We start from the raw sequence: 25,570 nt of genomic DNA, 5'->3' as shown, positions 1-25,570 counted from the left end.
TTGTTAGAATATTCTTTTTGGTAATTGTATATACACGGGTTGATGTACAGATTCCACACATAATAGAAAGAGATTTTTTCCTTTCACCAATTTTTGGGTTTCCTGCTCTATATTCCATTTTGTTACATGGTATCAGCGCTCCCTTCGATCCCAAATCCACGCCATGTCAAGCACCTCTGATAAAGAAGATTCTAACACCGTCCTCAAAACTTCGAGTGAAAGGTATCTCAACTTTTTAGATCCTTTCAATCCCTTTCGCATAGACAATGGTGATAATCCAGCCGCTGCTTTGGTCTCAGACCTTTTAACTGCCGATAACTACGTCAGTTGATCTCGCGCTGCAATCGTGCTCTTTGCGCCAAGAATAAGTTTGGTTTTATCAATGACACTCTTCCAAAACCAATCGATGATGCAGATCCCCTCCTTGAAGCCTGGGAAGGATGCAATAATCTAGTAGTTTCTTGGTTTCAAAATTCAGTAAGCGCATTTGTTAAATTCAACCTTGCTCTGGTCAGTGATTCCAGAATTCTTTGGCTCAAACTTCAGGACCGTCTTACACAGCAAAATGGTTGTATTTTCCAATTGAAACGCGACCTTGCTAGCCTCTCTCAAGGTCAGGATTATATTAGCGTTTATTTTGGCCGTTTGAAAGCTTTTGGGGATGAATTGGCTATTTATGACCCTTTACCTGATTGTGATTGTGGCAAGCTAAAAGTTCTTCACGATCACTATGACAGAGACTGTGTTATACAGTTTCTCATGGGCCTCAACGATGCTTATTCCTCCTCATGAGATCAGATTATGCTTGAGGCCCTATCCCTTCTTAATCGAGTTTTCTCCATGATTCAACAACAAGAACGTCAACACCTCATGCTTCACCAATCCCCTACCCCTGACCTTATGGCTATAATGGCTAAAACTACTTTTCCATCCACCAAACCAAACCAGAAATCTTTCCCATCCAACACCTAGAAATCAACCCGCCCTTATTGCACTCATTGCAAAATTCAGGGTCACTCCCTTGAAAATTGTTTTAAGGTAAGAAATGCTACCCCACCTTTGTGTTCCCACTATAACATGATTGATCATTCCATTAACAAGTGTTATAAACTACACGAGTATCCATCTGGTCAAAAACTCCATGGAAAGACTAAGAACTCTACTGCTGATGTTGCTTCATCTCGACCCTATTCCAATGAAGATATTGATAAGGAATCCATTGAGCCCATGGGTCTCACCAAGAGCCAATACAATCAACTCCTTGCATTGCTGAATTCTAAGGACTCCAGCTTAGCCATGGCCACCATCTCGGTTGCTCAACCCTCTTCTCATCCTATTCCTAACTCTAAAGTTTCTGGTATGGCCACCTGTTTATCCACACACACACACACACACACACACACACACACACCTGTTTCATCATAAACTCCCTCTTGGATTATCGATACCAAAGCAACAGATCACATGATCTGTTGCCCCTTCCTTTATACATCCATCATTGCTACTGTTTCCTCTTTGATTAAATTACCTAATGGTGCAGCTGTCCCTGTTACTCACATTGGTGTTGTATGTCTATCACCAATTCTAGTGCTTCAAAATGTGTTTTGTGTTCCCTCATTGAAATTCAATTTAATTTCTACCAAAAATCTTGCTCTTAACTCGACTTGATGTCTTATTTTCTTTTCTCATTTGTGCTTTATACAAGACTTAGCCTCATGGACAATGATTGGGATGGGTGAAGTGAGAGGAGGCCTATATCATTTGCTGCGACTTGGTGTGTCACCCTTAGCTTTGGTTGATGTTTTCCCAGCTTTCCTCCATAAAGACCAGCCTCTTAGTGGTTCTATTACTTGCAAGGATTCCAATTCTGATTTATGGCATTGTAGGCTTGGACACATTTCATTTTCTAGACTCTTTTTAATCACTGATCCCCTTGTAAGACAGACCATGAGTTCTACTAATCAATCACCTTGTTGTGTTTGCCCTTTGGCCAAGCAACATCGTCTTCCTTTTCCAATTTCCACAACTAAGTCTCTTTATGCATTTGATATTGTTCATCGTGACATATGGGGCCCTCACCCCACTGTTGCAGTTGATGGTTCTTCAATTTTCCTAACTCTTGTTGATGATTTCTCAAGGACCACATGAGTCTACATGCTCAAAACCAAGTATGTAGTAAGACAATGTATTGAAAGTTTTTACTCCTTAATTGAAACACAATTTGACAAAAGAATCAAAGTGCTTAGAAGTGATAATGGCAAAGAATTCTCTATGATAGATTTCTTCAAATCCAAGGGCATTATCCACCAAACAAGTTGTGTCAAAAAATCCCAACAAAATGGGATAGTTGAGCGTAAACATCAACACATCATGAATGTAGCTCAGGCATTACAATTTCAATTTCCTCTTAAATATTGGAGTGATTGTATCCTAACTACAATTTACATTATAAACAAGACCCCACACCATTACTTTACAATAAAACCCCATTGAAACCATTTTCAATAAACCCCCCACTTATCATCACATAGAGTTTGGTTGCCTTAGTTTTGCTTCCACTTTATCTCATGGACAAAAGAAGTTTGATACAAGAGGTAAGAGATGTGTGTTCCTAGGTTACCCATTTGGAGTGAAAGGTTACAAGCTGTTAGACATATAAACCAACCAGGTTTTGTATTCTCAGGATGCTGCATTTCATGAAGGAGTTTTTCCATTCAATACAAAAGTCTTCTGAGTATGATACATCTCTCCCCTCCACCATCCCTCTCACCACACCTACTCTTTTCAATTTTAATTCCCAGAACCTCACTTCAAACAATCCTACCCCCTCCCAACAATGCTCATCAATTTTCACTCTCTACCCCACCAACTCCTGCCCTACCTCACCAGTTTCTTCTCCATCTGTACTACCAACTTCTCCCTCTACCACCCTTTCTTCATCTACACTCCTTCCTTCACTCCCACCTCTTCCTTGCAAGTCAACCAGATTTAGGAGTGCACCCAAATTTTTGCAGGACTTCTATTGTCAACAGGCAACTCTCATTTCTTCCAACCAATTGTTGACCACGAAGCTTGGACCTCTACCAGGTAAGTTTTTTCCTCTTGCAAATACTTTATGTTATCATGCTTTTTCACCCACTTATCAAGTTTTTTCCACTTCTATCTCTACCCATTTTGAACCAAAAACTATAGACAAGCACTTAGCCACCCTGAATTGTGCCAGGCCATGGACACTAAATTGGCTACCTTAGAGCACTAGTAGTGGTCTCAATAAATTTTGGCTAAAATTTAGCTAGAAAACTCACTTTTACACATTTTAACTAGCCACTTTTTACAACACAAAATAATAGATTCAACAAATCTTTTACTATTCTATTAAAATATTAATTTTTAACTTCTCATTATTTTAATTCTAATTGTTATAGCATTAAAATCTTTCACTATACTATACTGAAATTCTGGAAAAGGACCCTGCGGACAGAAGTATAAGAATTATCAATGACCTTGCCGACATCAAAATCCAATAAAAACAAATTTTCATTACTCCATAAAAAACAAATTCTGGAAAGGAATATGAAAACATTGATTTTGGTTGCGTAGCCTAGGAATGAGGAAGAAGACCAAAGCAAGCACGAAACGAAATGAACCCGCCAGTGAGAATAGAATTTTTTATGCCAAAATATTATTTTGGCTAGCGGCAGTGGCTCAATATATTTGGCCAGTGAGAATGTTGAAAGTTAAATTTACTGTTCATTTGTTGAGCCCACTACAATCTCATTTTGTACAATTTAGTTGAACTTTTTCCAAATTTTGTATTTGTTGAGCCCACTACTAGTGCTTTTAGAAACCAACAACACTTGGATACTTACAGATTTGCCTCCCGACAGAGTTCCAATGGATTGTAAATACGTTTATAAAATCAAATATCACTCTGATGGCTCAGTTGAGAGATTAAAGGTCCATTTAGTAGCCAATGGCTACACCCAGCTTGAAGGAGTTGATTTTCATGAGACGTTCTCACCTGTTGCCAAATTGGTAATCGTGAGGTGTCTTCTTGCCATTGCTTCAATTAAGGGCTGGCATTTACATCAATTTGATGTAAATAATGTATTTTTACATGGGAATTTAAATGAGAAAATTTACATGAAGAAACCTCATGGTTGCACCAAAGGGAAACCCACTCAAGTTTGTGGGTTACTCAAAAGTTTATATGGCCTCAAACAAGCTTTGAGGCAATGGTATTCTAAGTTTTCCACATATTTAATCGAATCTGGTTTCTCTCAATCTAAGGCTAATTACAGCCTTTTCACCAAAGAGGTTAATGGTTCTTTTATAGCTTTACTTGTGTACGTTGATGACATACTTGTGGCTAGTAATGATCTTGCTTGTGTGAATCCCTTAAAGGATTTTCTTAATAGCAAATTCAGAATAAAGGATCTCGGCTTATTGAGATATTTTCTTGGAATTGAAATTACTAGATCCTCCAAGAGCATTCATTTGTGCCAAAGGAAATACTTTTTGGACATTCTAGTAGATTTTGGAAATCTTGGCAGCAAGCCAACTAAAGTTTCCATGGAGCAAAATCTCAAGTTAAGTCAATCTTCAGGCAAACCATTATCAGACTCAAGTGTATATAGGAGATTAATTGGTCGTCTTCTCTATCTCACAATCACTCGACTTGACATTTGTTATAGTGTGCAAACCTTTAGTTAATTAATTTCCACTTGTTAGCAGCTCAGAAAATTTTGAAATATCTTAAGGCTGCACTTGGACAGGGTTTACTTCTCTCTAGTTCATCTTTTCTTCAACTCAATGCTTATTGCAACTCGGATTGAGCCTCCTGTCCTGACACCAGGCTCTCGGTAACAGGTTATTGCATATTCCTTAGCTCCTTCTTTGATTTCCTAGAAATCAAAGAAGTAATCTATTGTGTCTCGCTTCTCAACCGAGGCTAAGTATCGTTTAATGGTAGAAACATGCTTGGAACTCACATGGTTGTGCCTACATCCTCTCTGCCCTTCAAGTATCTCATCCACAAGCTGTCTTATTGCACTGTGACAAAAAAGCTGCCATCCACATCGCCACCAACCCTGTTTTCCACGAGAGGATGAAACATATAGAACTCGATTGCAACTTGATACGTGACCAAATTTAAGAGGGTAGCTAGCATCCAAACATGTCATGTTTCAAGTGCTCTTCAATTGACAGATATTTTCACTAAGGCTCTACCCTCCACTATTCTTTACCATCACTTGTCCAAGATGGGGAGTTCTTATTGTGCACGCTCCATCTTCCGGGGCGGGGCGGGGGGGGAGGGGGGCGTATTGGAGCATGTCATGCAATCCTCAATATCATCTCTGATTTTGAACAAAAGGAAGGCGCCAACTAATGCTGAGAGCTAGTCTATTATTTTTTATTCTTTGATTTGTTTATGCTGAGTTGTACATAAGGGCAACATTGTATTTTCATTTAATAGGTTGTTAGAATATTCTTTTCTATAATTGTATAAACACAAGTCGATTAATAGATTATACACATAACAGAAAGAGATTTTTTCCTTTCACGGCCAATTTCTAGGTTTCCTGCTCTGTAATCCATTTTGTTACAGGCTGGAAGCATTAATTGATTGGAACTAGTTCGGTGAGTGCAAATTTAAGTACCCTTACCTCTACTAATAGGAATATTCAATGTCGACGTAAGGGAACCGGCCTTACGTAGAACATAAAAATCAATACCATTGACAACGTATATATATAGCATGCAGTTAGGTGCCATATTGTTTCGGTCAATATCGCATCAATTGCAGCATCATACTATCCGCCATATTTCATTTAACTGCACATGATCTTTCATGACGTCTTGTAGTATTAAATGTGATGATTGTACGTACTTACTTGCATGTGAGGTGCATTGATCAACACTTGATGAGCTAGGCCTTACGTTTGATGACTCTACTCCCATATATGCATTCGTCCTACTTTGTTTGCCCTCATCATCTTGTCGGCCGACCATTATGTTTTGCTTCCCTCGTTTTCATTTGCTCCCTTGCTTTTTAATGTTTTGCATACTTTTGGACCTTTGGTTGCCTTGCTCTTGCTTCTTGTTCTTTGTCATGTTATCTGGGCTTCTGACCTCAGAGGTCTTAATCGAATTCCCAACAAATTCTAAGGGATCATATCCAAAGATCATCAGTGGCACTGGGTAAAAAATCACTAACCTGATGATATACACTTCATTTGCTTTTCTAAAAAAGAACATATTTTACTTGATCTTATATGTACAATATATCCATGTAACGTTATGACATGTAAACAACTAATTAAGGGCATGCTTGAATCCTGCAAATTACGGTCTCGATCCAAGCAACGAGTAAAAATTTAGCTAATTTGTTAGAAGGCTTTAAAATAAAAATTGACATGTACTTTGTAATGGGTTTTGTGAGCGTGGACAAGTAAAATGAGAAATTATTTAGATAAAATATATTTTGAGACGTATTTTATATTAGGGTTTGTAAAAGTAGGTAAGAAGGATTAAAAGGTTATTTAGATAAAGAAATTTTAGTTTTTTGTGAGAGATAACGGTGAAAAATATAAAATATGATAGAAAGTGAGACGGGGAAGGAGAGAAGGAGAGATCAAAGACTTTGAGTTTTATATCTTTCTTATTCTTAATTCTTAATTATTATTGAATACAAAGTACTAGACTATTTATAGTGGAATTACATAGAGATTAGATTAGGTAAATATCTTTATCATAATAAAAATTGAATCTCTTGTTTTGATAATTATGAAAACTAAATCAATTGATTTGATAATTATGAAACCAAATCAAAATTTGATTCATTATCTCCAACATTCCCTCAAATTCAAAGTAGAGAATTTCAAAAACTAAAGTTTGAAATTAGAATGTATCATTCATATCCATTTATTGATGAGATGATAAAAATAGCGTTAGTGATGAAATGATAGGCAACTGGAACATCAAATTTGGAGATGTGGCCAACAATAGACTGCATATGGCTTTGGTCAATTATAAGACTAAGATCAAAAGGCCAAATATGGATCTCGGGTTTCAAACAATACTTATAACAAATCAAATAAAAAAAGAAAAGAAAAAAGAAAGGCTTAAAACTAATAAAGATACTAAGTGCATGAATTTGAGACAATACATAATTGAACTGACAATGAAAATTTCATGAGAGGTAAAGCCGACATAATGATTTTAAAAGAAATAAAGGATTGAGTTTGGCGTTAGCCAAGATACCATGATAGAAAACATAAAACATAATAGAAAAGAGATGAGAATGAGAGAATGACGGAGATAGAGCTATATCTTTCTTATTATCTTATTATTGAATACAAAGTATTGATCCATATTTATAGAAAAATTACATAGAAATCAGATATTATAAATATCTTTATCATAATAAAAATTAAATATCTTAATTTATAATTATAAAAATAAAATAAGGTGATTTGATAATTATGAAACTAAATTAAGATAATCATCAAATCAAATTCAGATATAACAAAAAGTATTATCGAGTTCTTATGAAGAACTGTTGTTGAGAAATGAGGGAAAAAAATATTTTTGATGTTTTAAATATGAGAAATGCTATAACAAAGTTTTACATCACACATATCTACTTAATTAACATGTGATTTGTTAATATGTGATTTGTTAATTAGAAATATTTAAAAAAAAAATCCTAAAAGTCTTCTCTTATCCTAAAATATCCCAAAAATATTCTGAAATATCCCAAAAAGTATCCCGACTGTTTGGAAACTCTTCACGTTTTCGAGAAACATGATATGGCTTATTGCGAAATTAATTAATTAATTTTTTTTATCGTATATGACATATAAAGTCACGTTAATTATATAATTATAATATTTTTGGATTTGGATTGATAGAAAGATAAAAATGCACTTATTCCAATTTAAGAATAACACAAACATATATATAAATATATATAATATAGATGATAATTTTTAGTTACAATGAATTAAAAGAAATATAACGATATTTACAAAAAAATATATTTTAATTAAAAAAAATTACATAAAAATAAATTTATAAATTGATATCTATATTAATTTATAAATTTATTTTTATATTCTTTACTAGAAGCACAATCCTACTATAAAACAAAGATTATTAATAAGATTAGTAATGATTTTAAAAAATATATATATATATCGAATAGAATATAGTAAGGATCCATTGTTTAGGGAAACCGCATCGAACCAAAAACTGGCTTCCATTTCAATTACTGCATTTTTACGCATTCCACAAGATAGTGATCGAGCTAAAGGGACCTTCGTTTGCCTTGCTTCCTCCATTATTCGTATTCGCTCCCTCTTCCTTTCATTTTTGCGACTCTACAGGTTTCAGTCTCTCTCTTTCTCTCTCTCTCTGATATATAAATGCACGTGCGTCTATGCTGGTTTCGTATCGATTTCAGGTTCAAATTTTCGCTTTAAACAAGGTCTTCTGTGGTTCAGATTTGGCGTAGGGAGCCAATTTGATTTCCAGCATTTTGATTCCGCTGAGATGCTTCTTCCGTAATAATTCGGAGCTTTTTTCTTTTCAGATTTGTTTGGGGGGTTTTAGTCTTTGTGTGAGTATTTGTTTTGTTTTTTTGTTTTTCTCAGCGTGCGAGTATTTGTTTGATTTAAGTTTCTTTGGCTTTTCAATTTCTTAAATATTTTTTTATCGTGAAAGTGGGAATGGTTGCAGTTTTTGTCTGAAGCCAAACATATGTGGTCTTGTGCCAGTGCTACCGTGCTAGTCCCACACCGGATGTGTTGGACTAGGGATAATGTTTAATTCAACGTGATTTTATGAATTGGAGGTCATGTTTTAGTGACACGCTTACTCCCTACGAGTTCATGGCTCGTGTCTCATCGGCGCGCTGGTCAAGGTCTTCGAGAATTTTTTTTTTTTTTTTTATAAGAGTAAAATTTTATGGATAATAAAGGCATAGCTTAAGTACACCGGGAGTATAATTTTCTGCATTCATTCGAGCTCAAAGCTTCTTTTTTTTTTTTTTCCTTCTTAATTTTGTTATTATCACCATGACTTGGATAGGTTTGAGGTCATGTTACGTCTCGCCTACATAAGATAGTGCCTGCAGTCCGTGTGCATCACGTGGAACCTCCTGTTGGGTGTCCAAATGTTGAGTACTGGTAATGCCTAGACAAGGAGTTCCCCTCTAACCTTTTTAGCTCAGGCAAAGCAAAACAAAATTTGAAAACAAAAATAAAAAACAAAAACAATAAAGGAGTATATGCTAACATGTTTATCAATAATCTAGTGAGAAATTAACTTTTCTATTCAGCATGGGATGTATACATTCCCTCTTTTAAGAATGAGGTGGCCCCTTTTGAAGAGACCATTGGAGAATGTCTATGAATATGGTTAGTTCATGGTCAATTGAAACCAATAACTTGGCTAGGATTTGATTTTAGAAAAAATCTAGTTACAAGAACAATTATGCACTAATATGTGCACCAATCTATTGTGATTTGACAAAAAATAGATTTTATTGAAAATAGTGCTAATTTAAAATTTAAGTATGAAGGAATCAGTATTGGTATGCAGATTAGTACGCGACTTTGCTTGTATATAGCAAAACTCTTGGTTTTAAGGTTTTGGATGTGGGAAATAGAAATTACAATGATGCATGTTTAAGTAAATACAAAATTGTTGCTTAAGATAGACATGTTTTGGACCTTTATATGGTGGAATAGAAAATATAATTTTCTTTTAATTGTATTATTGTGCATTGCTATTCTCAAAGTCTACTATTGTATGAGCAATGATCTGTTATTTGTATGCTACATGTCCTTGTTCGCTTTTGTTTGTTAGGGCTCTTGAGAATGCTGCAGTTATTCCTTCATATTGGTGTATTTGTGCAATGTTTAGGTGGTTACCCTGATTCCCTCATTCATTCAGACTTATCAATATTTTGTGTTTTTCCATGTGAAGTTTGACATTATTTGAGGGGCATAATTTTCATTAAAGCTGATGTGGTGTTTGCACTAAAAAATTGCTTTACGAACTGGTTCATAGAATAGACATGGCCTCTGATCCTAAGTCTGGTTTGATAATTAATTCCTGTAGTTTTTTAAGTCCACTTTATCAGTTTCCTCTGTAATAATTTCCGATTTTATTTTTATTTTTTAATATTGCCCCCTTTCTCCTATGTGCTATTATTTGCTAATTGGTCTATAACTCTTGTCTTCTGCATTTGATGTTTCAGGGGGCTATTTTCTGCATCATCCATATTTCTGTTGTTTTTTCCTTCGAGTAAAGAATTGTTTGAAGAGCCATGCAAAAGGATAATAGTACCAGTACCCCGTCAACTCCTCGTATTCGACATCGTAGACGCTCAAATGAGGTTTGCATATTGAATATGCAATTTACCTAAGATTTAATTTTCTGGTTCAATATCAATTTCATCCCTTTTGGCAACCATCTATTTTGAAACTGAATCTAAATAAGTTTGTATTGAAGTTAAGGAGTCTGGAGTTCAACATATATTGACTTTGTTAATGGTAAGCTGCTCAGTATATAATTTGATTGGTTTTTCTTCTTTGGCTGTCAGGTTATTCCAGAGGATAGCAAAGCAAATGGAGGCCATTTACTTGTTGATGATCATAATAAATACAGGTCAATGTGGATCCGTGCATATTCATCTCTTTGGATGATTGGGGGCTTCATATTTATTATCTACATGGGGCATCTTTATATTATGGCTATGGTGGTGGTTATCCAAATTTTTATGGCTAGAGAGTTGTTCAATCTACTCAGGAAAGCTCATGAAGATAAACATCTCCCAGGATTTAGGCTATTAAACTGGTAAGAATGGGATTTGATTGTCACAATGTCAACGGAAATTATTCTTCCTAGATTTTATTTATTCCATCTTATATGTATTTATTCATTTCCAATTTTTGTGTTCAGGCACTTTTTCTTCACTGCAATGTTATTTGTATATGGTCGCCTTTTCAGTCAACGGCTGGTCAATACTATAACGGCAGATAGATTTTTAGATCGATTTGTGAACAGCCTTTTCAAGTATCACATGGCTATCTGTTATTTCTTGTACATTGCAGGTTGGTTATACACGTTGTTCTTGTTCTTTGACATAATGGCCATAGTATCAAAAGACCTCTTTTATACCTGTCTAATATTTGAAATGTGATTACCGTTTATATTCGTAAATTGTATTTCATATTGTTGTTGTTGTTCTTATTATTATTTTTATTGTTAGTATTGTTGTTGTTGTTATTATCATGATCATGATCATCATTAATATTGTTGTTTTATGGCCACTATTAACAATATTTCTGATAACAACATTTTTTGTGTAATGGAGCTCAGGTTTTATGTGGTTCATTCTTACATTAAAGAAGAAGATGTACAAGTATATGTTTGGCCAGTATGCATGGACGCACATGATTCTAATTGTCGTGTTTGCGCAGTCTTCCTTCACCGTTGCCAATATTTTTGAAGGAATTATCTGGTAATTCAACTTTCATAAGAAAAACATATAGCTGATTTTGGATCTTGTCAACAAACTTTGAATTCTAACTCACAGACCATTTGTCCCGTTGGTTTACTTTTATTAACTTCCTTTGGTAGACTCCTTTTGGGCCTTTTTTCACCTCTTTTCTGATACTTGCCTATTAGAATTTACCATCTACATAGTTGGCACCCAGTACACCGTAAAAAAAAAAAAAAAAAAGAGTTGGCACGTACTATGAAGTTTGATATGTGATATTAGTTAGTTTATTTATTTATTTATTTTTTAAAATTTGAATGACAAAATCATTTAGAAGTTGTCCATCAGGACTAATGGGTCCTCTGCTTCTTAGATCTCTTGAGATTCCTAACTGCTTGTTGCGTTATAGGTGCTTGTCTAAATTGGCTTACTCTCCGGCAAGTGGATACTAACAGGCCAATAGAGAAGCCTATTAAGCCACTGAAAGGTGGTATGAAATTGTAAGATAACTAATAAAAAGGTAAAAGTATATGATATTTTTAAAAAGTCTTTCATCTTTTATTAGAGGTGGCACAACTTTTGATAAGAATCTTGTTGAACTTCTGAAAATGGTAAGGATAATATAGCAAATTGAAGAAGCATGAACTTTCTCTAAGTTTCAAAGGTCTAGAGACAATTCAAAAGGGAAGGTTTTTCTCTTTTCTGAGACAGAAGGAATGGTTAAAAAGGTTCCCATTTTCAATTCTGTCAGTTGATATGAGATTGAACCAGATGGAAGCCTGTACTTTGAAGCCTTTTCTAGATATATTGTTCGTCCTTGACAGTGTGCGTAGAGATTCTCAATTCTTTACTTGCTCTTTCGGAAATTTGGGCGTGATGTTTTATTTGTTTTATATATTTATTTGCTTCCTTGGAAGTAATGTATGTTTCCCTTATTAGTTCACTTCCTATAAAGCTTGTTGTTTTTCTGAGGTTGGGTTGATGAGATGCATTCAAGGAGTGTCAGTTACATTCTTTCGTTTGTGCACCCTACAACTAACTGCATTAAGATTATGTTTAGACTTCTATGCTTTTTATCTTGGTTCCCATGGCTGATAATCTAGTTTTTAAATTCTGGTGTTTTATATTTGGACACGTGGCCATTTATGCAGGTTTCTTCTTCCAGCAACTCTTATAGCCATCAATGACATTGCTGCTTATGTCTTCGGCTTCTTTTTTGGAAGAACCCCTTTAATCAAGTTATCTCCAAAGAAAACTTGGGAGGGATTCATCGGAGCATCTGTTACAACTATCATCTCTGCATTTGTGGTAAGCACAGGTTCTTTTCCTTGTTCATGGTAAATGCATCTATGTTTTATTATGTTTATTGCTTGCTGAGGAACTTTGAGGAAGCATTGCCCTAGCAACTTTGGGGAAACGTTTTCCTCACAAGCCTAATTTTCCAGTGGCATATCAACTTTGAGGCATGGCACCATTTGAGTAAGTATGGTGCCATGCCTCAGTCCTTGTGATATCGATTGCATTGATCTTGTCCTTTAGGCCCAGTTTGGATATTGAGTACAGATGGGATTTTTTCCTACAGTACTGAGTACTGATGATTTGTACCATACTACAGTTTTTCCTATCCAAACATATTATATTTCATATCTAAATTTTTAAAATATCAACTTAAACAAACAGTAATGAACAGTACTGAACAGTTAAGACCCCATTTGGTTACACAGTTGAGATGAGATGTTTTGAATAGTAATGAATAAAATACTGTTATAATATAATTTTTTAATATTAATTTTGTATTAGGATATGAAAAAATTAAATTATTTATTATATTTTGTATGGGGGTTTGAAAAAATTTTAATAATGAGTTGAGATGAGATGAGATTTTTGATTTTGGTTAACCAAGTGGGGCATAGTGAACAGTGCATGAACAGTATAGGAACAGTATGAACAGTGCAAACTTGGGCTGAAAATTTAAATAGTGGGACCCACATCTTTTTCAAATCTCAAAAATTAAAAACTATCTCATCTCATCTTAATACAAAAATTTTACTATTCAAAATATCTCGTCTCTTCTCATCTGAACTATGTATCTAAACGAGGCCTTAGTTAATCATAATACTGGACGCTGAGTGCAACTTAGGTGTAGTGTGGATACTGAGATGAGATAAGATGAGATGAGATAGTTTTAGATGAAAGTTGAATAAAATATTGTTAGAATATTATTTTTTAATATTATTATTATTTTGAGATTTGAAAAAGTTGAATTGTTTATTATATTTTTTGTGAGAATTTGAGAAAGTTGTAATGATAAAATGAGATGAGATGAAACCCTTTTTGTATCCAAACTAAGCCTTAATGGCGATACTGCATCCGAAAATTCCCATATTTATATTTCCAATATTGTATAAATAGACAAGATATTCATTGAATTTGATCCGATTAGTGTTGAGTCGAATGATATCATGCGTTACTACAACTATGAAAGTTATCAAGTTGATGACTAGTGTTAGAATATATTGTCTATAATGTGTTTGTATAAGGGTATATGGGTCTCTTGTATTTAGGGTATATATATACACTTGTGTGTAAACTGTGAATAAAATAACAGAGTACTATTTCATCAAATCACGTCTACATGGTATCAGAGCACGATTCTCACGAATCTGAGTTCTGTATGGGTTGAGAGTATTTTTTGGGTGTAGTTTGTGAGCTCACCGTGTTCCCTGGCGTGTTTCCGTGTTTCCGTCGGCAGCTTGTGGTGGTTTGAAGTGCTTTCCGGCGTCATCTCCGGTACTGGACACGAGGGGTGAACTCGCCGGCGAAATCTGTGGGTACCGAGCCTTGTTGCCGTCGTCTTCAGCTGCCGGAAGGGGTCACCGTCGCCGATCTAGTACTGTTTGGTTGCAGGTAAACTCGTATTCCAGTTTTGGAGTAGGCATAACCCTGAACCTGTATAAGGTTTTATTCCAGGTTGGAATAAAACCCGTTTGGTAACACGGATAACTTAAACCTATCCTGGGTTAGGATAGGCTTATCCGAGACAGATCCAAACGAGCCAGACCTGGACCCGATCTGAGACCGACCCGGGCCCGAGACCGAGACAGGTCCATATCGGCCGAAACAGACCCGATACCGAGACCGACCCGGACCTGAGACCGAGACAGGTCCATATCGGCCATATATCGGCCAATACAGTCTGGTTTCGAACCGGTACAACACTTTTTTGACCGGTTCAGACTTGTTTCACCCGATATAGGCCCGAGATTTGGGTTTTTAATCTGGATTTCTACTTTTCCAGATTATATTTTCAAGTTTTTCGTCCATATTTCATGTTTTTTGTGTGAAATCTTTGTTTCTAAGTGTATTGTTGTGATATCTTGGTATCTTTTTCATGGAAACTAAATTTGAGTCAATGTCACTTGCACCAAATATCGGTATGCCTATGACTTCGGTAAAGTTAAATGGAAAGAATTACATGTTGTGGTCAAAATCCGTTGAAATGTTTTTGAAAGGCAAGGGTCTTCGTCGTACTCATCTGATTGATCCAATTCCTGTTTCGACTAGTTCTACATTTGCTCAATGGGAGCAGGAAGATGCTCAAATATTATCTCTGATGTTGACTAGTATTGAACCTAGTATTTGCTCAAGTTTAATACATTTTGACACTGCTCAAGAGGTGTGGGGGCATCTCAAACGGATGTATTCAGGTGCTGGAAACATAACTCGTATTTATGAGTTGTGTAAACAATTTTTCGTGTTGGAACAGAATGCTTTGGGCCTGGAAGAATATTATTCTCAAGTAATGGGCATATGTGAAGAACTCAAAATGTATCAACCCGTCACTTCTGATGTTCCAAGTATGCTAAAACAACGAGAAGATTTTAATATTGTTCACTTTCTTGTTGGCTTAAAACCGGAGTATGAGTCAGTGCGTTCTCAAATTTTGGCAAGTCCACAGCTTCCCTCATTTCCTGATGTATTCTCCCGACTTCAGCGAGCTATATTGTCTTCTGATTAGAGTAATGAGAGATCTGCTTTAACTGTTTCCTATGTTACTCCTGCTGGGCATGGAGGTCGGAGTGGTAGAGGTGCACGTGGGGGCGCACATGGGGGAAGAGATAATCGCACTCAAGGTCGTGAATTTCATAAGTGCACCCATTGTGGTCGCACTAACTACTCAGTGGACTATTGTTGGGATCTACATGGTAGACCATCTGGGTCTGCTAATCAAGCCACTTTCCAAGATGATCCACAGTCAACGAGCTCCAATCGATCTTCAGATATGATTAGTATATCAAAGGATGAGTATGAGCGGTTTTTGGGTCACACAGGGGTTTCATCTTCCACAACTACTCTTACCCACTCAGGTATAGCATCCGCATGTCTTGTCTCATCCACTGAAGGTCCATGGATCATTGATTCAGGAGCTAATGAACATTTGACCGGTTTGTCTTCTGCCCTGTCTAAGTTAAATATTGTACCATCTGTAAAAAGTGTCACTCTTGCTAATGGTTCTCTTGCTAAAGTTACAGGCATTGGATCCACTAAACTCACTGACTCCATATCCTTGTCTTCTGTCCTACATGCTCTGAGTTTTCCTTTTAGTTTGTTGTCTATTAGTAAGATTACTCAAAATCTACAATGTTCAGTGACTTTTTATCCCTCTTCATGTGTTTTTCAGGATCTCAAGACGGGGAACAAGATTGGTACGGGGCATGAAGCTGGTGGTCTGTATTACCTTGATGTTCAACAGTCACCCACTCGAGCCCTTACAACCCCCTCATCATCTGCTTTTGAATGGCACTGTCGCCTGGGTCATCCCTCACTTTCTCTTTTGAAGTGTCAAATTAGGAACTTGGGAAGTGTGTCTCCCTTTTCTTGTGAAGCGTGTCAACTTAATAAACACCATCGTGTGTCTTTTGTTTCTCGTATTGATAAACGAGCATCGAGTCCTTTTGAATTGGTTCACTCTGATATATGGGAACCAATCAACATTGAATTAAACAAGTTTCAATATTTTGTTACATTTGTTGATGACTACTCTTGTGTGACATGGTTGTTTTTGATGAAGGCCAGATCTGAACTTCTTTCCATATTTCAAGTGTTCTGGAAACAAATTAAAACTCAATTTAACAAAAAGGTTCAAATTTTGTGTTCTGATAATGCTAGAGAATATCTATCTAGTGCCTTTGCTACTTACCTAAGTGACAAAGGAATTGTTCATCAAACATCATGTTCATATACACCCCAACAGAATGGGGTGGCTGAACGCAAAAACCGGCATTTGTTAGATGTAACCCGAGCACTATTGCTACATATGCATGTTCCTAAACGGTTTTGGAGTGATGGTGTTCTTACTGCTTGTCATCTTATTAATCGTATGCCTTCATCAGTTCTTAATGGTTCATCTCCCTTCTCCGTCTTGTTTCCATCATCTTCACATTTTTCTCTTCTGCCAAAAATCTTTGGATGTGTTTGCTTTGTTCATAACCTTGGTCCAGGCTTTGATAAACTTGACCCCCGTTCTACCAAGTCTCTTTGTTGGTTATTCCCGGACTCAGACAGGATATCGCTGCTATAGTCCTGCTCTTAGACGCTATTTCACGAGTGCTGATGTTACCTTCTTTGAGTCCATACCCTATTTTTCAAATACATCTTCGAGTGTTGAGTGTAATCCTCTACCACTACTTACTCTTACATTATCTCCCTCACAATCACCCAACCTTACCCAACCTTCCCCAGTTCCTTTACAGGTTTACTCACGTCGCTTGCGGCCGCCAGCTCCCATGCCCCAACCAGTCGTGCCTCCATCTTCAGATTTTGAGTTGTCCAGTATTTCGGACTCTCTACCTATTGCTCTTTGCAAAGGTAATCGTTCTTGTGTTACTCAGCATCCTATTAGTCAATTTGTTTCATATCATGCCTTATCCCCTTTATTCTCATGTTTTATATCTCAAGTTTCAAAACTCTCTATTCCTAAGACCCTTCAGGATGCATTATCTGATTCGGGATGGAGGACAGCTACGGAAAATGAAATGGATGCTCTTCATCATAATGTCACATGGGATCTTGTTCCACTACCACCTAGTAAACAACTTGTTGGCTGTAAATGGGTATACACTATTAAATTTCATCATAATGGTTCTGTAGAACGTCTGAAAGCCCGCTTGGTTGCAAAGGGCTACACTCAAACCTATGGCATTGACTACGAAGAGACATTCTCTCCAGTTGCCAAAATCTCTTCTGTTCGAGTGCTAATCTCTCTTGCTGCTAATTGAGACTGACCCTTATTTCAGCTGGATGTAAAAAATGCATTCCTCCATGGCGACTTGCATGAGGAAGTTTATATGGAGCAACCACCTGGGTTTGTTGCTCAGGGGGAGTATCGAGGTACTGTATGCAGATTAAAAAAGGCATTATACGGTTTTAAACAATCTCCTCGAGCATGGTTTGGAAGGTTCTCTAATGCTGTATTGACATTTAGTCTTCACAAATGCCAAACAGATCACTCGGTATTTCACTTGCATAGTGATGTAGGTCACATTTTGTTAGTTGTATACGTGGATGATATTGTAATTATTGGAAGTGACTCTGCTGGAATTATTAGACTAAAGCAATTTTTACATGATCAGTTTCAGACGAAAGACTTGGGCAAGCTTAGATATTTCCTTGGAATTGAAGTCAGTAGATCTAAAGAGGGCATCAACCTATTTCAGAGGAAATATGTATGTGATCTTTTAGAAGAAACCGGCATGTTGGGTGCACGACCTATTGACACCCCTATGGATCCCAATCGTAAATTCTTGAAAGAAGAAGGGGAGTTGTTTAGAGATCCAGGTATGTATCAAATACTTGTTGGGAAATTGAACTATCTTACCATCACTAGACCAGACATCTCTTATGCAGTGAGTGTACTGAGTCAATTTTTACAAACACCTAGGATCTCACATTGGGATGATGTAACTCATATTCTTCGTTATCTCAAGCGAGCACCTGGTCTTGGAATACTATATCAACCAAATGAACATCTTAGAGTTGAAGCATTTTCAGATGCTGATTGGGCAGGATCTCCTTCAGATAGAAGATCTACTACGGGATATTGTACCTTTGTAGGAGGTAACTTGGTTACATGGAAGAGTAAGAAACAAACAGTAGTAGATCGTTCTAGTGCGGAAGCTGAATACAGGGCAGTGGCACATACTACTAGTGAGTTGACATGGTTACAACACTTTCTTCAAGAGATTGGGTTTCCAACTCCTATCCCCTCTCCAGCTATTTTGTGATAATCAAGTTGCACTGCATATTGCCTCTAACCCTGTGTTTCATGAGAGGACTAAACATATAGAGATTGATTGTCACTTCATTCGAGATAAGATACTAAGTAGTGACATTGCTACACCTTTTGTGAAGTCCGCAGATCAACTCGCAGATGTGTTTACTAAATCCTTGTGTTGGAGTCGATTAAAACCTATTTGTTTCAAGTTGGGTTTATATGATGTATATGCCCTAGCTTGAGGGGGAGTGTTAGAATATATTGTCTATAATGTGTTTGTATAAGGGTATATGGGTCTCTTGTATTTAGGGTATATATATACACTTGTGTGTAAACTGTGAATAAAATAACAGAGTACTATTTCATCAAATCACATCTACAACTAGCATTTTGTGCAATAGTATTACTTACCACTAATAATGTTTTGGAAATGGTTTGACATTTTTTTTTATAAGTATGGAAGGGAAAAATGGTTTGGTTTGACATTGTTTATTAGTTTGATTACATCTTGACTAACTGAGATTGTTCAATTGTTGCCTCACTCCAACCTATTCATCTCGCCGTCCCAGTCCAGTTGCCACTTTTGCTAGTAGCTACATGCCATGATTGTGATCTCCTATTACACACTGGTATCATGCTCTTTGTCAACTCTCCGACGTAAACTTGACCCTCTGCATCTCCTGTGACTCCACCATCTCAGGTTTTTCCTTCATCAGGTTGCTCGCCACACCATACAAAACACTGATGACATTCCCAAGTTCCCTATTTTTCTGCCGAGAAACCCGAGAAAAGCTAAGAAAATGTATGACCTAATGGTACAGTTCTAGGTAATAAATATTAATAGACATTTTAAGAAAAATTACATGAATCTATGCGGTGTCAGATAATAGAAAGGTGTAAATTGCTTTTGACTAGAAACCTGTGAAAAGGGTAAGAAAATCATCATTTTTTTTCAATGTGTTCTCTATTATGAAACTTACCTCAGTTTACCAAGTCAGGAATGGTGTGGTTTATATTTTTCCAGAGCATTCCAGATGCTATGGAGTCGAACTTTCTCACCTTTCTACATTAACAAAGCAAACAACCAGACGATGAAGAGTTTCTGTTTGCTCGAGAAAATCCATAAATAAAATAATATTTGCTGCTTGTTATTTTCTCAGGAACCAAGTGAAGAAAAAATAAACATTGAAAAAAGTGTTGGGAGCACCAGTAAAGGGATTGAGACCTGTAAAATAGAGAGAAGATAAATGCTAGAAATGAGGAAAGATCTATACCTAGTGAAATTTAGAAGACTCATAGTGCACTTGTGAATTTTGATGAGTTTGGGGAGAGAGACCGGCGGAAGCAAGAAACATGTTAAATTAATAATTAATAAAATTAATAACAAGAAAATCACAATCTTGTTTAGAAACCCAAGAGATGCTGACGCATTGACTTCTTATTGGAGGGTGTAAAACCCATAAGCAAAGTAAAATTCACAAGCAAAACTTCTCAGGATTAATCTCAGTTGCATGTCAACCCATATTCCGATGTAAGACCAAAGTTTTGATTCAGTTCCAAGACATGACTTCATGGCTTTTTATAGCTATGAGTCCCCACTAGTTCTTTCAGCATAATGCAATCCCCTTTATGGTGCTTATAAGCTTCCTCATAGCTTTTCATCTATTCAATACTGAACCTCCACTTTCAGCGAACCTATATTTATTGAAGTAGTAAACTCTAGTTAGGTACTTCTCATGTATACTCCCTATGTACGTGAGCTTTGCCTATTATTATGAATAAAATTTCTTGATTACTGATCAAAAAAAAAAAAAAACTATTTATCAAAGTATGGCCTGAATTCTTACAGTGGCAATTACAAATATCATCTTCTTATTTTGTAATTTCATACTATACCTTGGAGTTCAATGTTCCTGACTTTGAAGATTTTGATCCAGCACTCTGGTGGTGGTGGTTATGATCTTTGGTCAAACCTATGGTGAGCCTCTACCACCTTCCAATGAAATCTGATATCCTCGATTGCTCAATGACAGATTCAAATTTATGGAGAGCCTCTCCCTAAAATATGCATCTGAAAGCTTTTCATTCTCCTAGCAAGGCTAAAATGTGTTTTCAGTGCTTCACATTGGAGTTCCACCGCATCCACTTTATAAAGCATTTGGCCATCAAATTTTTCCTTTTACATGCTTAAGCCTATCTGACCATGTTCGTAGAATTCATTTTTATTTACCATGAAAGTAATTGCGGGCAGATTTCTGGTAGTAATGTTAATTTTTGTTTCTTGTATATACTGGGCTAGGCCTATTCTTTGAGTAATAAAGTTTTGTTTACCTATCAAAAAGAAGTAAAGTTAATTTCTATGAATCCCTATAAACATGGATATGTTCACTTAACATGGATATGTTCACTTGCCCTTGCAGCTTGCAAAGGTCATGGGTCGTTTTCCGTGGCTAACATGTCCGAGGAAGGTAATTCTTTTTATGGAACGTAAGTCGTTAATGTTTGAAGAAACACAATAGATTGGTTCTGAAAAAACTTTATCCTTATTCTCGAATTGATGACATGCAGGATTTATCAACTGGTTGGCTTCACTGTGATCCTGGTCCTTTGTTTAAGCCTGAGCATTTCTCTTTACTAGGATGGGTTCCTCAGTGGGTGAGTAAAGTGGCACTCAATTGAAGATGCTTTTATATAAACTAGTAGCATGTATCTTACTTACCTAGTAAGTAAACCATATATTGGTCTAAATCTTCTCGTACTATTTCGTTGTCCTACTCATATAGTATGTATAGCGTGTGCGCTTTCACATCCAAAATGTATGGGAATAAGAAAACATCTAGTTGATTTCACGAAGTAACCATTCCAGAATTCAATATGGATAATTACACTGTTCAGAATATTTGACTTTGACAAGCCATTCTGCATGTAAATACTTGTTAAATTTGGTTTTGCTATCATAGGACTCAACCACTGCTAGCTGTTCATCTACTCAAGGTTGTTCCCCTGCATATTTTCCTGCAATTTCATCTCAGAATTTCCCTCTTGGATATTCTTTTGAAATGCTTTTACTTCATTAATGTCCCCTTGGAGCTTCCCCAAGAACCAACATCCTTTGTTCATCTGATGAACGTTTCCTTGAACAAACACTTTTTACTGTCAACCTGGATATTGTAACGCATACCTGACCTATACATTCTTCCCATGCCCAGTGTGGATGTGTTGGACTTGGTTTTTAACTAGGGCTGAAAATATCAATTATGCCTCGTAGGAGTAGAAATATGTGCTTTCACATATAAACATGTAAGTTTCCCAAGTTAATACTTGTCTTTCTTCTGCTTTTAGTTTGTTTGTGCTGAAGTTTCTCATAATATTTACTTTTACATGTATTATAATTCCAACTCTCACGTGGTGAATCAGCTATCTTTGTCCAACTATTAACAGTTGAAAACGTGGCTCTTGTCCACCTTTTGAGCTATTTGCAACTATGGTAACTTAAGTTGTAAAAAGCTGCTAATTATTGAACTCCTATTGTAGGAAGTGAAATGTAGATCTTGAGTAAAAAATTATGTAACTCAGATTCACATGCATCATGAGTTGTTTCTCTCTTATACAGTTTCCTTGGAAAAAGGTCTCGATTTTGCCAGTTCAATGGCATGCTCTATGTCTTGGCTTGTTTGCATCTATAATAGCACCTTTTGGAGGCTTCTTCGCTAGTGGTTTCAAAAGAGCTTTCAAAATCAAGGTTGATCTTAATGTTTTCTAAATTTAAGTGATTCAATCATAGATGATAAGCTTTGAAGATTTTTCACACAGGATGCTATATTTTCCTTTTTCGCCACAGGATTTTGGTGATAGTATTCCTGGACATGGTGGAATTACAGATAGAATGGACTGCCAGGTAAGCTTTGATGAAGTTTGAATCTAGCAGATACCTATGAATCTCTCTCTCTCTCTCTCTCTCTCTCTCTGTGATTCCGTGGTTTATATAACTTTACTCCTTTTTTATCAGTTATATATAACTTTACGCTTCAGATAAGCTTCCATGTGTGATTAGCTGTATATTCATTTTTGGCAGGAAATTACGGTATCTTGCCTGTTTTGTTGATGTTTGTAGATATATATTATTATATTATGTTTTACACTTGGAAACTTTTATCAAAGACTGAGAGAAGTAGATGACTTTACGAAAGTGAACATAAAACTCCATAAAAGAGGAAGGCTCCTTCATACTCATTTTGGAGAAGAGGCACAGAGGGGGGGTTTGGTCTTGTGGATGTCCCTCTCTGTATCCCATAATTTCTTCGACCCTTTCACCATCTACTTCTTACTCCAGGAAAAAGAAAAAGAAAAAAGAACATAAAACTATATATAAAAATGCTGTAAGAATGAATGGAAAGGCAAGATACCCACGATACTTCTGAAGCCAGGAATAGAGCATATTGATAACCTAGTGCTGACACTAGTGACAAACATACTGAGGCGCTATTGCTTAAGATTCATCTCCATGCCTTTAATGGATTTGAAATTGGATTTTTATTTCAGTTGCATTTCTTCAATAAGACTTGGAAAATCAGGAGACATCGATCACTTGCTTTAAGAAACAAAGATAAATGGCCAAAATTTAGAAGTTTAACCATGACTACTAAAAGTTATGCGAGCCTGCTTCGTGTGCTGGAAGTTCAGCTTTATTACTAATCTGTATACTTGGTGTGAAGAGTCGTGGCTTCCCAACTAGGTGCATTCTGTCTCTTTCATTTCTAAGATCTCTATTGTTGCTTCAAATTCACTTCGTTGATGCTACTTAAAGCTGGCGATTACAAAGCCATTCCTTGTATTCAGTCTAGAATTTGCAGGGATTCTATCTTTTTCATTGGGTTTTTCCCTTTGTTTTTATCATGTTAGAAAAGAATTCGCCATGCCCTGTATACTTTGAAGCCTAATTATTTGTTGATTGATCAGTTAAATAAAATATGGCCATAATGCATTTTTCCATGACTAAAATTTGTCTTCAAATGTAGATGGTGATTGCTGTATTTGCTTACATCTACCATCAGTCATTTGTCATGCAACAAGGCTTATCAGTTGAGATGATCTTGAACCAGGTAATGTCTTCAAATGCTTGAATATAAAAATGTGCGTATCCATTTATGTTGTATGAATGCATTAGCTGATGGCGTGCGTGACTACTTTTTAGATATTGGTGAGCCTTACTTTCGAGGAGCAGCAAGCTCTGTACATAAAGCTTGGGGAGATCTTGCAGGAGAGGCTGGCTGGATAGTCTTAGACTCTTAGACATGTAGAAACCCTGTATCGTTTGAAAAATCCTATTTCTCGCCCAGCATGGTTTATGCATGGCGGCCCACGACGAAAAGGAAAACAAGATGATGTTTGCACGTGGTGTGGGCGTTGTAACCCCTCAAACCCCCATTGAAATACTAATCATCTTGAGTAATTCTTCAGTTAGCACGCTTTGTATAGTATATTTAGCTATTTAATATCAATGAACTCTCCCTCTCTCTCTCTCTCCAAATTATTGGACACTCTAATCTGTACCTAAATATCCTCCCATCGGGGGGAAAAGGGAACTTGAGTCAGCTCTATATGAGTAATAGTCCTCCAAGGTCATATTTACAAAGCTTTCACATATCCAACATGACAAAATTTTCAAAAATTTTAATTTTAATATTACTTGTTTTTGTTATAAACTTATTGTATGATCATACATAACCATTAATTAAGGCTATTGAAGCCATCAATGAAGATCATCTTTAGCCATTAAGTAAGATTATTGAAACCATTAATGAAGACTAATTTTTAGCCATTAATTAAGACCATTGAGCTATACCTATTCCTTTGTATTCTTATATATATGGGTATCATTTACTTGTATATCATCAAGTTTTGCATTTGAATAACAACTCTTTCTCTTGCAATATTCTCTCTCTCTTGGAATATCATTTTTCTTTTAGTTTCATAACACGTTATCAGTACGAAAGTTCTGATGATTTTGAAACTAGTAGTCCTCTACTTTAAGATGTGAAAGAAAAGATAAGGAATGAGAAAATGGAAGAAAAGTTCATTCTAAGGATTTGATGATTTTGAAGTTACTGAACTTCTAGTTCAAGTAAGTTTTTTATTTATATTATTTGCAATCTTTAAGGTGAGTATTAATGATTATATTCATTATTATTACTTGATAAATTCTATATTTATTCACATAGTTTATATATCAGTTATATTTGTGGTCAATTTTTATCCACATAGTTTATATACAAGTTTTATTTATTTTTTATACTTGTTATGAATTATTGATGATATGATTCAAAATATTTGTATCTTTTCATGATTATCTTGATCATCCAAAATCAATTACGATAAGTCGAATGATTTTCATATGGACGTCCATAAAAGAACCAGAAGATTCTTTTACTATAAATACCACCAGAAGTGGAAAGAAAAATTTTCTAGAAGCAAATAAAATGAAATAATTCAACATTATCTTGATTATCATAAATGAATTGGAAGTTCAGATGATAATTAAATTTTGGATGCAATAAGATAAAAATGTCTCATATTCTAACTGCTAAAATCAGAGTGAGGATTGAAGTCCCCGTAGGACAGTTAAGAAATTTAGCAGTCTAATGAACATAAGACATGTCTAAAAGCATGTGAGATCTATTGATACAAAAGATAAAGCATCTCAAAAGAGAAAGGCATAAATAATTTGGTACTCCTAAAGAGGCTATACCCACAAAACAAGCAATAAAGTCCATCCAAATTTTCTGTAT

The 25,570-nt window shown here is 35.9% G+C and overlaps 1 protein-coding gene across 11 annotated transcripts; it reads left to right on the top strand.

Moving 5' to 3' along the window:
• Window positions 1-8,208: 8,208 nt before the first annotated feature.
• Window positions 8,209-24,308, top strand: LOC122279235 (phosphatidate cytidylyltransferase 1-like). 11 transcript variants are annotated; one of them, XM_043089690.1, is made up of 13 exons: window positions 8,213-8,387; window positions 10,265-10,402; window positions 10,610-10,863; window positions 10,969-11,120; window positions 11,389-11,530; window positions 12,661-12,817; window positions 14,279-14,416; window positions 21,203-21,250; window positions 21,351-21,437; window positions 22,396-22,524; window positions 22,624-22,680; window positions 23,801-23,884; window positions 23,977-24,308. In XM_043089690.1, the coding sequence occupies exons 2-13, from the start codon at window positions 10,334-10,336 to the stop codon at window positions 24,058-24,060; spliced, it is 1,401 nt and encodes a 466-aa protein (XP_042945624.1). In that variant the 5' UTR covers window positions 8,213-8,387; window positions 10,265-10,333; the 3' UTR covers window positions 24,061-24,308. The 11 variants fall into 11 exon arrangements, 3 of the variants coding, with proteins under 3 accessions (XP_042945626.1, XP_042945624.1, XP_042945625.1); XM_043089691.1 differs by lacking the exon at window positions 14,279-14,416 and having other exon boundaries at window positions 8,214-8,387; XR_006229528.1 differs by lacking the exons at window positions 22,396-22,524; window positions 22,624-22,680; window positions 23,801-23,884; window positions 23,977-24,308 and adding exons at window positions 16,191-17,899; window positions 18,142-20,760 and having other exon boundaries at window positions 8,209-8,387; window positions 21,351-21,388.
• Window positions 24,309-25,570: the final 1,262 nt, after the last annotated feature.

This window comes from Carya illinoinensis, chromosome 10 (genome assembly GCF_018687715.1).
Source record: "Carya illinoinensis cultivar Pawnee chromosome 10, C.illinoinensisPawnee_v1, whole genome shotgun sequence".
Taxonomy (NCBI): Eukaryota; Viridiplantae; Streptophyta; class Magnoliopsida; order Fagales; family Juglandaceae; genus Carya; species Carya illinoinensis.
Note: the sequence above shows the minus strand (reverse complement) of the source record. Positions and strands in the feature narration are given on the sequence as shown.

What these genes read in the sequence shown, in the direction of transcription:
- LOC122279235 (XM_043089690.1), top strand. Translation starts at nt 10,334, where the DNA reads ATGCAAAAGGATAATAGTACCAGTACCCCGTCAACTCCTCGTATTCGA. An exon ending in TAGGATGGGTTCCTCAGTGG is followed by an intron (nt 21,438 to 22,395) that starts GTGAGTAAAGTG and finishes TCTCTTATACAG; the next exon opens with TTTCCTTGGAAAAAGGTCTC. An exon ending in TTGAGATGATCTTGAACCAG is followed by an intron (nt 23,885 to 23,976) that starts GTAATGTCTTCA and finishes ACTACTTTTTAG; the next exon opens with ATATTGGTGAGCCTTACTTT.